The sequence below is a fragment of the Poecile atricapillus genome, chromosome 18 (genome assembly GCF_030490865.1).
Source record: "Poecile atricapillus isolate bPoeAtr1 chromosome 18, bPoeAtr1.hap1, whole genome shotgun sequence".
NCBI classification, from domain to species: domain Eukaryota; kingdom Metazoa; phylum Chordata; class Aves; order Passeriformes; family Paridae; genus Poecile; species Poecile atricapillus.
The window spans coordinates 7,713,895-7,726,852 of NC_081266.1; the positions used below are offsets into that span (position 1 = coordinate 7,713,895).

General features: G+C 38.3%; 1 protein-coding gene across 1 annotated transcript in view; it reads right to left on the reverse strand.

Annotated features, from left to right (window-relative positions):
* Positions 1 to 333: 333 nt before the first annotated feature.
* LOC131586066 (1-phosphatidylinositol 4,5-bisphosphate phosphodiesterase zeta-1-like) overlaps positions 334 to 12,958 on the reverse strand; it is a 49,174-nt gene continuing 36,549 nt past the window's right edge. The window contains exons 10-13 of the mRNA XM_058852803.1: positions 12,276 to 12,448; positions 9,246 to 9,378; positions 7,554 to 7,703; positions 334 to 4,137 (exon numbers count right to left, since the gene is read on the reverse strand). Of these exons, the coding sequence (XP_058708786.1) occupies positions 4,055 to 4,137; positions 7,554 to 7,703; positions 9,246 to 9,378; positions 12,276 to 12,448 (539 nt within the window). The 3' untranslated portion in view covers positions 334 to 4,054. The remainder of the gene's footprint in view (positions 4,138 to 7,553; positions 7,704 to 9,245; positions 9,379 to 12,275; positions 12,449 to 12,958) is intronic.

Consider the following 12,958-nt stretch of genomic DNA (forward strand, 5'->3'; position numbering starts at 1 on the left):
ACAGGGAAAATTATGAATACTGATTTTTTTTTTTCTCAAGCATTGTTCAAGACAGGTTTCAAATTTATTTTAAAATGGTAATCAGATTTCACGAGCTTAAGCTCGTGATTCTAAGGTAGAATCTCTTTATATAAACTAGATAAGGTCAAATGTATTTCTGAGGTAAATTCACTAAGTTAAGTGAATTTGGCTCATGGTTAATAGCTTACTATTCTGGATGGAAGTTTAAAGCAATTATCACAAAGTTGGATTAATCATCATCCTATTTGAAGTGCTTTGCCTGTCAAATAGATTAACAAACTTGTATTTTTTTTTCTATTTCACTAGATATTATTGCAGATTGTATATGACAGAGTCCCAGAGCTCCAAGGCCGTGTACTGAAGCTTGTTGTGAAAAGCAAAGGAACATTTGTGGGAGCTGTTAACATTCAACTGAGCAGTGTCCAGTTCAATGAAGAAAAGTGGTACTCCCTGGGAAACAGTGTAATTTAAATGCTCTCCGAGATGATTCAATTATTTGCCCACTCACTAATGTTTCTTTATCCCATTTCCCACGGTACATTTTGTCTCAGTTGCCCTTGAGAATAGGCAGTCATCTGCTGAGCACATATCCTAACATTTCATAATGCTATTGTCTTAAATGTGCTACCATGTTCCTGCCACAGATTCCTGACAGCGTGAGTTTAAGGAATCACGTGCTAAGGACTTGTAGCAATATGCAGAAGTTCTTATGACAGCAATGAAGGGCTTGGTTTTGTTAATATTAAATAGTACAGTAAAAATACTAAATTCTCAGTGTGTGGGGCCGCATTCTTTGCCCATTAATTCCACTGATGGTGTTGAAACAATGCTGGTAATGATGTAATTTATCATCATTGCATGTGATGAGTTCACCAGAGGACCATGGGATGGTTCCCTGCCAATACATTTCCCTGCAGATGTCCAGCAAATTTCACATTAAATCTTATCCAATCAATACTTTGGGTTTTTTAAAGAATGTTAGAAGTTTTGATACAATGTCACATTTAATCCAGGACATTAATTTGTCAACAATATGTATCATTGTTTTTTTATTCTGACATCCAAGAGGCAGATATAACTGGTCATTTGTGTGAAGAGAGAAGGGGGGAGAAGCTGATGTTCATGAATAAAGAGATTATATTGAGTGTGAGCTTTCAGGGGGGATTTATTTAAGCTCATGATGCCACAGATATTTGTTCAGCAGTCTTCCCACATTGCACTCCTATGCTGCATAAGGGGTTCAAGTCAATACATGCATTGAATAGATTTAGAGTATTTATATATTAAATAATGAACATGAGTGGTTCCTTTAAGTTCACAGATGCTAATTATGGGCCCTGTTTTTCTCTAATTTGAGGAAGCACTTAAACACCTCTTTAAGCATTTGGCATATGGGCAGCCACAATGAGCTGTCCATTACTGCCAGACTCTTGCACACACCCACTGACCATGTAAATAAACCTTTCCAGGGCCAGGGGCACAGTTTTAAGGCACAGGAGATGTGTTGATTTGTGGTCTGATCTGCTGTAAATTTTAAGTTCCCTTATACTGGGCAGATCTGACATTTGTCCTACCAGGTGGAAAAGTGGTCAACAGAGGGGTAATAATCCCAGAAGTGAAGATAATTGCCTTCTTCTCCCAAAGGACACCCACAGCAGTCGTCAGAATAGAAAGTTGTATAAAGCTCCTGAAGTGGGACTTGGAGTGTTAGGAAATAAAATAAGCTGGAGTTTTTCTCAGCATCAAACAAATGGACTTGATCAGGTTTTATCTAAAAATACTTTCCCTAGTCAAACTGATGTACTAAGCTCCTCCTCAGTAAGGGGAGGTCAGGGGAACTCTGTTTGGATATTAATATTATTCATCTATTCAGAGCTGTGAGAAACTGTAAAATATTCGCCACATGCAAAGGATATTGGCTGGCACACAGAATATCATCACTACAAAGATCAGGACACCAAACATTTTTGTACTATAGGGTCTCATGGGAGACAAATCAAGTGCCTTGTCATTCAAGCACAGAAAACACACTGAGACCAGCTTACAAAGTTGTGGAATCACCTGACCTTACATTCCAATATTGATTTTAGATTCCTCTTAGTCTACTGTCTGTTTCCTTATTAAAACTATAATGCAATTTTCTAACAGTGTTATTTCCTGTGACATTTTCTAACACTTGTTTACCACATGCCCTGATTTTCCATCTTAGAGCAACATTTAATGAAACAGCATTAGAATAACAATAAAGAAAAAGAGCATTAAAATCTATCATCAGAACTGTCTGTAAACTTAAGCAATATTATTTGGTATTAAAGAAACTTGTTGATATAACATCCTTTTTTAAAAAAAAATCATATTTGAGTGACAAATCTGCCATTAGTTGTGTAACTGTAGTCCTGTGGAAGGTCAACAATGCTTCAGTTCTGAAAGGAAGATGGGAAAATTGTGTCTTATGGGTAAGATCTACACTGATGTTAAGCAAGTAGTTGTCCTCCTAGATTTCACACACATAATCAACCCTTGATTTTTCTAAAACTCTCCAGTTCTCCTCGGAATACTGTGTTTCCAACTTCCTGAGTTCCCAGTAAGATGTATCCTGAGCTCCCTGCTCCTATGAGGAATATGGTTCTTTACAAACTCTCCATGAATTTTTTTATCTTGCTTTAGCAGCAGAACATTCAAGACTAAGCTAAGGAAAGGTACCAATACTAGCATATGATTTTTTTATGATTTTAATTTTTTTCTGAAAACTGTTTTTTCAGGTAAGAAAATGACAGTGGGCACTAAAGAGGAATAATTCAGTCAGAGCCCACTTTTTCCAAATTTAAAGGGAACATTGTATGTATAATTTTTCCTGTCCCCTTGAAAAGCTACAATGGTAAGAGATGTTGTTCAATACAAATAAAAATGCCAAATTCACATGCTTATATCCTAAAAAATTAGCATGATCTCTTATATGTATTGGATTATTATTCTCACTCAATAATTAATCATAAATTTGAAATTAGCTTCAACTGACATTAACTCAATTTTTAAAATATTCAAAAGCATTCAGTGTTTATTAATTGTTTCTAAACATTCATAGAATAATTGAATCACAGAATGGCTTGGGTTGGGAGGGATTTTAAAGATCATCTCATTCCAACCCCATGCCATGGCCAGAGACACTTTGTAGGTTGCTCAGAGCCCCATCCTACTGGTTTTGAACTCTTCCAGGGATGAGGAGTCCACAACTTCTCTGGAAACCTGTGCCAGTGCCTCACCACCCTCACAGTAAATAATTTCTTCCTTATACCCAGTTAAACTTACAGTTTAATTTACAGTTAAATGTAAATTACAGTTTAATCTTTCAGTTTAAAGCCATCCACCCTTTTCCAATCGCTACATACCCTTCTACTGGAAGGTTCTATAAGGTTTCCCTGGAGCCTTTTCTTCTCTAGGCTGAACAGCTCCAACTCTCTCAACCTTTCCTCACAGCAGAGGTGCTCCACACCTCTGATCATTTTCATGACCCTCCTCTAGACTCTCTCCAAAAGATCAACCTCTTTCTTGTGTTGGAGGCCCCAAAGCTAAATGCAACTTCCCAAGTGGGATCTCCTGAGAGCAGACTAGGAGGGTAAAATCACCTCCCTCAACGCTGATTTTGATAGCAGATGTGGGCTATGTTTCCACTTTTTCCATCAGTGGGAACTTCCCCAACCTGCCCTGACTTCCCAAGTGAGGGATCGCGGCTCAGGCCAGTTTCCTCAGGACCTGTGGATGTTTCTCATCACGTCCCATGGACCTGTGCACCTCAAGGCTCCTTAGGTTTTCTCAGACCCAGTCTTCTCCTACAGAAAAACAGCAGTAGGGCCAAGGACAGCAGCCCTTATTTGGGATACCCCCTCCATAATATTCCCTCTGGCTTCACAAAATCATTGTGAATGTGCCTCTCTGGGAATCAGGCCACTGGGGCTGTTGCGAAGCCAGAGATGTTATTTTATTGGAGCAGGGGGCAATCCTCCAGAATGATTTCTTGTGCAGAAAGATATCACTAATAGTACCAGATATGAACAAACAAAGATGCAGGTTCCAGCTTGATGCCTTCTTTGGATATCAATGGAATGTTACGGTAACCTGTAAATATAATGACACCTTTATTAGCGTATAAACCACAAGCACAAATATTATGATGGAGTGTTTTTATGATCACCAATGCAAACAAGGCATAATTTATGATTCTGTAAGTAGCTCTTTAAAATAAAATGAAATTATACTAGAACTGAATATCATTTGTGCTGGTTTTTCTCATTTATATATATATAGTATTTCAATTCTGGTATTTTTGGTGTCAGAGTGAAAAAGCCCAGTGTTTTGCAGGATGTGATATTTTTTCAAATGGAAGACTTTCAGCCCAGTGATATTTAAACATGGGCAAACTTACATTGTAACATCCCAGGTTATGTGCTGCACACATTGTTTTGAGAGCAAATGAAAGAACTTGTGAATCAGCAATGATAGCACCTACAGAACGGTGCTGCAGCAGCCATGCACTGTGCAGCTGAGGCAGAAAAAAGTGAAGTGTAAGACTTTCTACCATGACTTCTTAAAAAGTTAATTTCATATGAGTAATTCACTTTATCAGAGATAGGTCATGCCATCATGAAGCTACGTGTTCATCTGGTTGTTGAAGCATTTGGAAAAGCCATAGTTCTCAATTTCAAACATAATTCACTTACCTGCTTAGAAAACAAAACAACTTTTTCTTAAAAATCCCGGCCTGTACTGCTTTATATGACTAAATGTCCCTTATTTAATAACAAGTGACAATGTCACTTATGGTTAAAAAAAATTCTGTGTTTTTTCTATGTATATATGTAAATAATTCCAGCTATTTAAGTAAGTCTGTTTTGTAGAAGTATCCATGTTCTGAACTGCAGTTTTCAAAATCCCTCTTTAGGTGTGTGTGGATGCCTGTGGAGTCTTTGGGAGCCACATTTACCTGGGTTTGGAATTTCTTGCTTCTTTCATACAGAATCATAGAATTGTTTAGATTGGAAAAGAGCTCTAAGATCATCAAGTCCAGCCTTTGACTGAACACCTCCTTGTGAACCAGGGCATGGCACTGAGTGCCACATCCAATTGTTTCTTGAACACCTTCAGAGATGGTGGTTCCACCTCCTGTCTGAGCAGCTCTTTCTAATAATGGACAACCCTACCAGTGACAAAATTCTCCCTGATGTCCAACTGAACCTTCCCTGGCACAGCTTGAGCCATTTCCCCTTGTTCTGTCACACTACACATAAGTTCCTCTGGTATTTAAGGTTCAGATTCTAGGCAGCAAATATTAAAGCATTTGAGATCAGTTTTTAAGGCATGCACACAATATGTGGAAGGCTTGGTTGATTTCCTATCCAAAGATACACTTCAAAGACTAAGACTAATTTCTGAAGACTTGTGTTCTAGCCCCTACCTACAGAAGATTCTACAAAGTTTCCTGAGAGAAGTAAAACTTCTTTTTCGTTATTGAAATTGCCCCAATTTGCATTAAATGATTAACTACTCTTGGATCCCATGATAATAGAGTTAAAAATTGAGTTCCTGTCCTGTATTAGTATTCACCATGGCAGATTCATTGGCACAGGGACTGTAAGAGAGGACTCCCCCCTCCTATTTGCCTTTAACCACCCAGGTAGAGAATTTTTCTCAATTTCAGCCCCTCTGAGTATAGCTACAGAATCACTACATGGAAAATCAAATTCTGCTGCAGCTGGACAGCGAGCATTCCTCCCCAGTGGAGTCTACAGGTAGTTGGGAGTCTGCTGCTGGGGAAAGGAAGGCAGTGTGGATATAGATTTGAATCCTTTCAAAAGAAAATGCAGAGGAGGGAGGAAATGGCACAACTTTGCCCCTCTGGCTGTCAAAGAAAATAAAAGATGTAAGCACTGCTCAGCTTTTGGAAGCAACTTGCCCTCAGGGAAACCTCAGGGATATGAATCCTAGGGACCTGGGGACAGTCCTGTAGTACAGATTTAAGCAATTGGAATGGTGAAGACTAAGACTGAAATCCATGCTCACTCTCCAGCATATTAGGCAGTTCTTGCCTTGTCTTCTGCTTGTTGTGACTCCCTCTGCAAGAACATTATTTTCCTATTTCACTGTTTAGAGAGTACTTGGGTACCTAAAGCAAAACCATCGTTCCAGACCTGCTTTCAGAGATCTCAATGTTAAGCATTGCAATGAATGCTTGTAATAAATTGTAATAAATTTTGAAATTATTTATCACTTTACCTCTTAGAAGCATTTTATTTATGGCCTCTGGGCATTCTGATAGCAAATTACTTTTTTTATATTGTGTTAAGTGGGGATTGGGGCAATTTGTTTGGCATCATTTATAATTTTTGTACCTAGACTCACTCCCTAGAATTTTAATTATTGCACTGAAAATGTTTCCTCAGAAATCTACTGCTCTTACTTTTCCAAAATATGAATCCCTCATTTGTAACCAAAATTATAAAGACATTAAGCCTCACTGAAAATTTGTATCTAAAAAAGCCTCAATCAATAATTTTGCAAGTACTTGTAAGCAGCAGTGCCTGATATTTGAATTTGTCTCAGATATTGTGAATTGTTAGGTTGAGTGTTCTTTCATTATCCTGAAGTATACAAATAAAAGGAAACGAAAAGGTTATCAGTGTAAAAATTCATGTTGTAGAAAAACAACTGAGCTCTAAGAGTAATGTCATTTTTCTTGTATAACTCCTCAGCCTCAACTAAGAATCACAAGCAGCTTTATGACTTCCAAACATGAGGGAAAAAAAATGCACCATTTCAAATCCTGTTAAGCTTAATAAAAAAGGTGTGGTGCCTGTTGCCAGCTCCAGTGTTTTGCCTTGCCGTCTTTATTCACTAATAAAAGCTGTTTGTTTTGTCAGAAATGGCTTTGGAAAGCCAGTGTAGTAAACAGCCATTTTACATAAGCCTTTCTCCTTGGCCTATTGGCTTCTGTGTCTGCTCTTTATGAGCAGCCTTTTCATTACAAAAGTTCCAGGAACTCTACTGGCTTAACAAAAGAAACTCCAGCAAGAAAAATACCATGAATATTTTGCCCTATTTTTAACCATTGTGCTCCACTCTGAAAAGTTGCAGATAGGTTACCTGAGGGGGTTTTGGTGGTTGATTTTGTTTTAATTTGGTATTGGGTTTTGAACTTATCTAAGTGCACAAAACCACTGTCTTCATAGCAGCTCTGACTAGTCTCACTTCTTGCAATGAATTAAAATACCACCTGGGCAGTTTCCATCTAGAATGGAACACTGCAGTGGGAAGAATCACCTGCCATTAATATTGTTCTGATTTCAACATCATGGATTTGCATTCAGAGAATATGTTTATTTCAAAAACAGAGAGTGCCATTTATTCATTTTGTTACAAAATCGTGCTCTAGAAAATAAACATAGTGCTGAAGTCTCTCAATGCTACAGTAACAAAAAAAGCCTGGAATGTTGCAGATTTTTTTGAGCTGTTATAGGTGGTTGACATAAAAATATTACCTGTATTCAGGCTCATCACAGGTAAAGTGTACTGGCCAAGGAATTCGTTGTTACACAGAGAAATCTCATCCTGAACGCAGAAGCGTATCATTGCCAGTTCTGGAACTTGGATGATAAAAGAGAATGTTTCATTCCATTTAGGGCTCAAAGCTAATTAAAGGAGAAAAGAAACAGGATTAAAATATGATTTCTTTTTTTTCTACTCTATAACTAAGCTGCTATCACTAGTTTGAACTGGTAAAGAGTTTCTTTTATCCTAGGTATCTGTGCCCATTTAAACAAATAACTAAACTCCCACTGATTGTAGTGGGGCAAAAGCCTAAGATAGTTGGTGTCATCCCTTAAAAGAGAGAAAAATGAGACAAGGATAGCCAGGTTAAGAACTTCTGCTCAGCTTAAATTTTCCTATAGCCATACCAGTTTCATGCTTTTGCCAAAGTTTCTCCTTTCACAGTGTTGGAAATGAATAAATTCAGGTAGTAGAACGTTCACTTGACCAGAAATACAAAAAGAGAATGTGGAACAGGAGGGGTTTCCCTGGTCTTTAGCAATGTTCATACAGGGAAAAGAAATTCAGGGGCTGATTTTAAACAGCAGCTATCTATAAAAAAGAAAAAGGAAGCATAGAAGACAGAGGCACAGACAAAATGAGATCACAGAAAGCTTGTAGTCTGAGACATCAAGATCTGTATTATAAAGATAAGGGAGTGCTCACAGACAGCTACAAAGAGTACACACTTCACCTGTCAAGCAATTAAGGGATTACTCCTACCAGAGACTTCAAATGAGACGAGTGATGAAGTTACAGCAATTTCTTAAGAAAACCTCGTCATTAAGTTAAGTGGTTAAGGCTGGGATAGGGTTAACTTTCTTCATGTCAACCCCTATGGTGCTGCATTTTGGATTTTTGACTCAAACAGCACTGACTACACCCCAGTGTTTGAGCTATTACTGAACAGGGCTTCCACAGTGTCGAGATTTCTGTCTTTCTCACTGCAGAGCAGCCTCCCCATCCCAGTGAGGGGGCTGGGGGTACCCAGGAAGTTGGGAGGAGGCACAAGTGGTACAGCTGACCCCAGCTGGCCAAGGGGATGTTCCTTACAAATGGTGTCATGCTCACAGCTGGGGGGAAGGAGGAAGGGAGGGCATTCAGAATTGCAGTGTCTGTCTTCCCAAGTAACCTCAGAGCTCCAAAATGAAGCCTTGTTTCCCTGGGAATGGCTCTACACCTGCCTGCCCATGGGAAGTGGTGAATGAATTCCTTATTTTGCTTTGCTTGTGTGGGCAGCTTTTGCTTTATCTATCAAACTGTCTTCTTCTCTACCCGAGGGTTTTCTCATTTTGGCCTTTCCAGCCCTCTTCCCATCCAACTAGAGGAGAACAAGCAAGCAGCTCTTTGGAGCTGAGCTGCTGTCCAGGATGAGCCCACAGCAGTGTGCAAAAAAAAAAAAATTCCACCTTCCTTTAGAAAGGGGGAGTGCTCCCAGCTGTGTGTTTGTGCTTCCTTAATCTATCAGTCTAGAAAAATGGCACACAGAGCATGAACTTCTGCTACAGATTTTGTGCCAGGAAATCCTAGTCTAGAGAGAAATAATTGCATTTTCTATAACTCCTTGGGATGCAAAGTTGGTGTTTCCTTATAAAATGTTGTTGTGCTTTGTTCACAGCCTCGAGGAGCAGACTGATGCTCACCATTGCTTCTTACAATACTAGATTTCTTTCTTGTTTGGTCCTCTGGTACACCATAGATTTCTATCTGCACTATGGGGTCAGCTTTGTTTGTCCTTGAGATGCTGCTGGGTGGTAACTGATGGCCACTGATCAGCTGGAAAATTAAAGTTATATTGAAATAACTGTAAGAACGAACTAATTCACCACAGCCATATAGTCACCATAATAGAAATAGCTTTCAAAAGAAATTACTTTAAGTATATGCCAGTCATAAACTGGTGTAATAAACACAGTGGAATCAAGAATATGGTGCTTCCTATCTAATTTACTTATATATATATATATAATTTTTTTTAGAAATATTGTGGTTTAGGAGCATGTTTTAACTAGATCAGATTGGTCTGAGCCCAGTCCAAACTGACCTTGAATGGTTAGAGGGATGGGATACACATAACCTCTCTGGGCTGCCTGTGCCAGTGTTTCACCACCCTCTTTATAAATAAATAAATATATAGATAAATAAATAACTGAAATAATATTTTAAACAATAATTTTCAGGTTTTTTTATTCAATAGCTATACATAAAAATTATATTTTGCTACTGTACAAAATAATCCTATTGGAATCAGCCTACAGTGATTTTTACATTTTCTGCTATCGAGCTCATGAATTCCAATCTGTGTGGAGTGGATCAGCATCAAGACCCACCGTGACATCAGCATTGTGCTACAGGGTATGTAGCAGACTGCCTCACCTGTGCCTCATCTCTTGCACAGTATTCCTTAGTATTAGACAAAAACTCTTCATTCAGTGAGCTTCCTGATGTGTTTTGACCAAAATTTCCAAAACCAGGAAATTTTGTCTCAGACTGCCCTGTAATCTGGCACCCAGACTAAGACAGGATTTATGAAAGTCACAACTTTGTCTGCTTTTTATCTATATTTCAGGGTAGCTAGGAAAGAGTCAACATCTGTGCAGTAATCAGCCTTTTAGGAATCAGTATATAACATGTATTGAGAGAGATATACAAGCCTGAAAGTCCAGGTGAAAGATATGACTCCTGACCCTGGTCTCAGGCCTAAGCATCATAAGAGATTCTTATTCCCCTGTCAACCACCCCAAAAATCAAAACCCACAAATCCCACACTTTGCTTTGATATTTTCCAGTGCTTGTAGCACCTTGCCCCCAGAGAAGTTCTAGCCTGAAATACTGAAGAGCAGTGGCTTGGCAAACACTGATGCTCTTTCTTCCTAAGGAAAAGCTGCTGCCTTCACCAGGAATCTTTGCAGTCACTGATGGGCTGCCCACTAAGGACATGGGAGATTCCTTGCCATTTCCTGAGGGCCATTGCCAAGGCCTGCATGACCCACTGCTAGACCTAGCCTAAGCCTCCCCTGGCATGGGAAAAGAGTGAGTTCTTTCAAGCACACCATGACCCAAATCCATAAATCAAATCAATTTTTGACATCCAAGGTGAAGCAGAGATACAGAGTGATGTAAAAATTTAGGAAGCACCTTGAACATCCCTATTTCTGCTTCAAAGGCTCTATGCCTCTTGATGGGAATTGTGGCACATTGGGTTAAGGATAAGGAATTCAGTAACATCAGGCCCTATGTGATTTTTCTATTCTTCATTCGTTCATTCATTCATTCGTTCAGAGAGATTTGCCCTTTAGATGTTTTCTATCTTTGCTTTCTGTTGTCATTTCTGCATTCATCTGATTAGTAACTTTTTCAGCAGAAGCTGCTTTTCCTTTGACTCCTGCTCCAAATTGCTTTTGTCTTCAACCACAATTTCCTGGTTTTTGCCGCTGGCTATGAATGGGGCTCTCTGTGCCCTTCATTCCCTCAGCCAGTGGGATGCCATTGCCTCTCTGCAGCCCGCACTATCCAGCCTGAAGTCTCAGTCTAAAGTCCTCAATCTTAAACACAGCCTTTCTCTTCTCCAGCTCCTTCCAAACTCAGACACTTCCTCTGCATTGACAATGGTTTTGTCTGTCTCCTGCATTACAATTCAGGGTTTCTCCTCATCCTAATTCCAGCTTCATACAAATTAGGGCTAAAATAAGTGATGTATTTGCCTGGCTGCCTGAAATCATCCAGCAATGTCTATTCACAATTGGTATGCTCACTGTCAGGACACTAGAATGTTCTTGATTAGGTGCGTGCATTATGTAAGTATTTTATAATTGTCACTAACTATTGTTTTATCTCTGCTATTTATTACTCTGAAAGAAACAAAATAGCAATTACACACTAATTATATGCTAATTAAATAGCATTTATGCAAGTGGTATTCTGTGTAATCAGAAATATTACTTTTTCATTGGGAAAAGGGACTTTTCTAATTAGTGAACAATTATAACAAATCTACTTGACCTCAAAATAAAGGCCTTATCTAATCATTTATTTGTAAATGGCATGCATTTCAAGTATTTTTGGGAAGTCAATCACATTATAATTTGGGAGAAGTAGAAATAATTCAAAGACTTATTAATTCATCCCTCCTTTCACCCTTATTTATACCATTTAAGGATTATAAATAGTCTTTTATATATGCATAGAAAGATAATGAGACTTAAAAGAAGCATAAAGCTTCCTATCTTATCTTTAAAAATTTCCATTTGTCAATTAACATTATAATAGTACAGGTGGTATTATTGATAGTGAAAGAAATAACACCCAAAGTGCACATTTGAATTCTGTGTTTTCAGTTCAGCTTCCACATGCACAATTGTCTGGCCCCTTTTTCAGCTACATTATTTATATTTATTTGTACAGCATCCTTAAAAATCATGTATTTTTACAGTCTCCTGGAGGCTCTGAACCCCTACATATTTTTAGCAAGCATAAGTGAAATACAGATGGGAAAGCACCCAAGCAGCAGTTGATACTCTGTGAGAGTTTTACCATCGTGTTGAAAACATTAGTTCCCAACAAACAGGAATAGGAATAAAATGGGGAAAAAAATTAGATAATAATTGCATCTGAAATACATAAAATTTGCTTTCCCATTTTCATGGAACAAAACAACACTTCAGTCATCTTACCCTTATTGACAGAGACATTGGTTTGCTGTATCCTCCCACATTTCGGGGTGTAAATGTGGTATTGCGATCCCTCAAGAATACAGGTTTCAGCACATAGCCACAACCACCATTGTCCAGGAATTTTCCATCTTGCAATTCCATTTGTGTTCCCGGTGTTTGGAAGTTTAAGGCCACTGTAAAATTATATCAGTATTGATTTTAGTGAATTAGATTTGATAACATTTTATAAAAAAAAGTTAAAAAAAATTTCAAATGAGCTTAAGATATCTACATCTTTCAATTCATATGTAGGATCCTGTTATTTCCCTTAAATTAAGTGATACTCAATAACGAATTATTTGTGCACAAAAACAGTACACTCTTTAGAACTGCACCCTCTTTTAAGAACTAATCTATAGATCTTTTTTACATTGCTATACCTCTCTTCCCTTTTCTTTCTAAATTAGACCTTGGAGAATATGAAATAAGAGATCCTTCTCTCTGCAAGAACTGAATTCACATCCTAGTTTCTCTACAGCAGCAAGACCCTGCACTCCAAACCTGCTATCAAAGATCTGGTGCAGAAGTCAAAACCTCAGGATTGTATCTAACCTTAGTTATGGTGCAGAATTCATCACAAAAACATCTCACCCAGAAGATTAAGAAGCTTTAGTTTAGTTAGAATACTCAGTGAAAATACATAT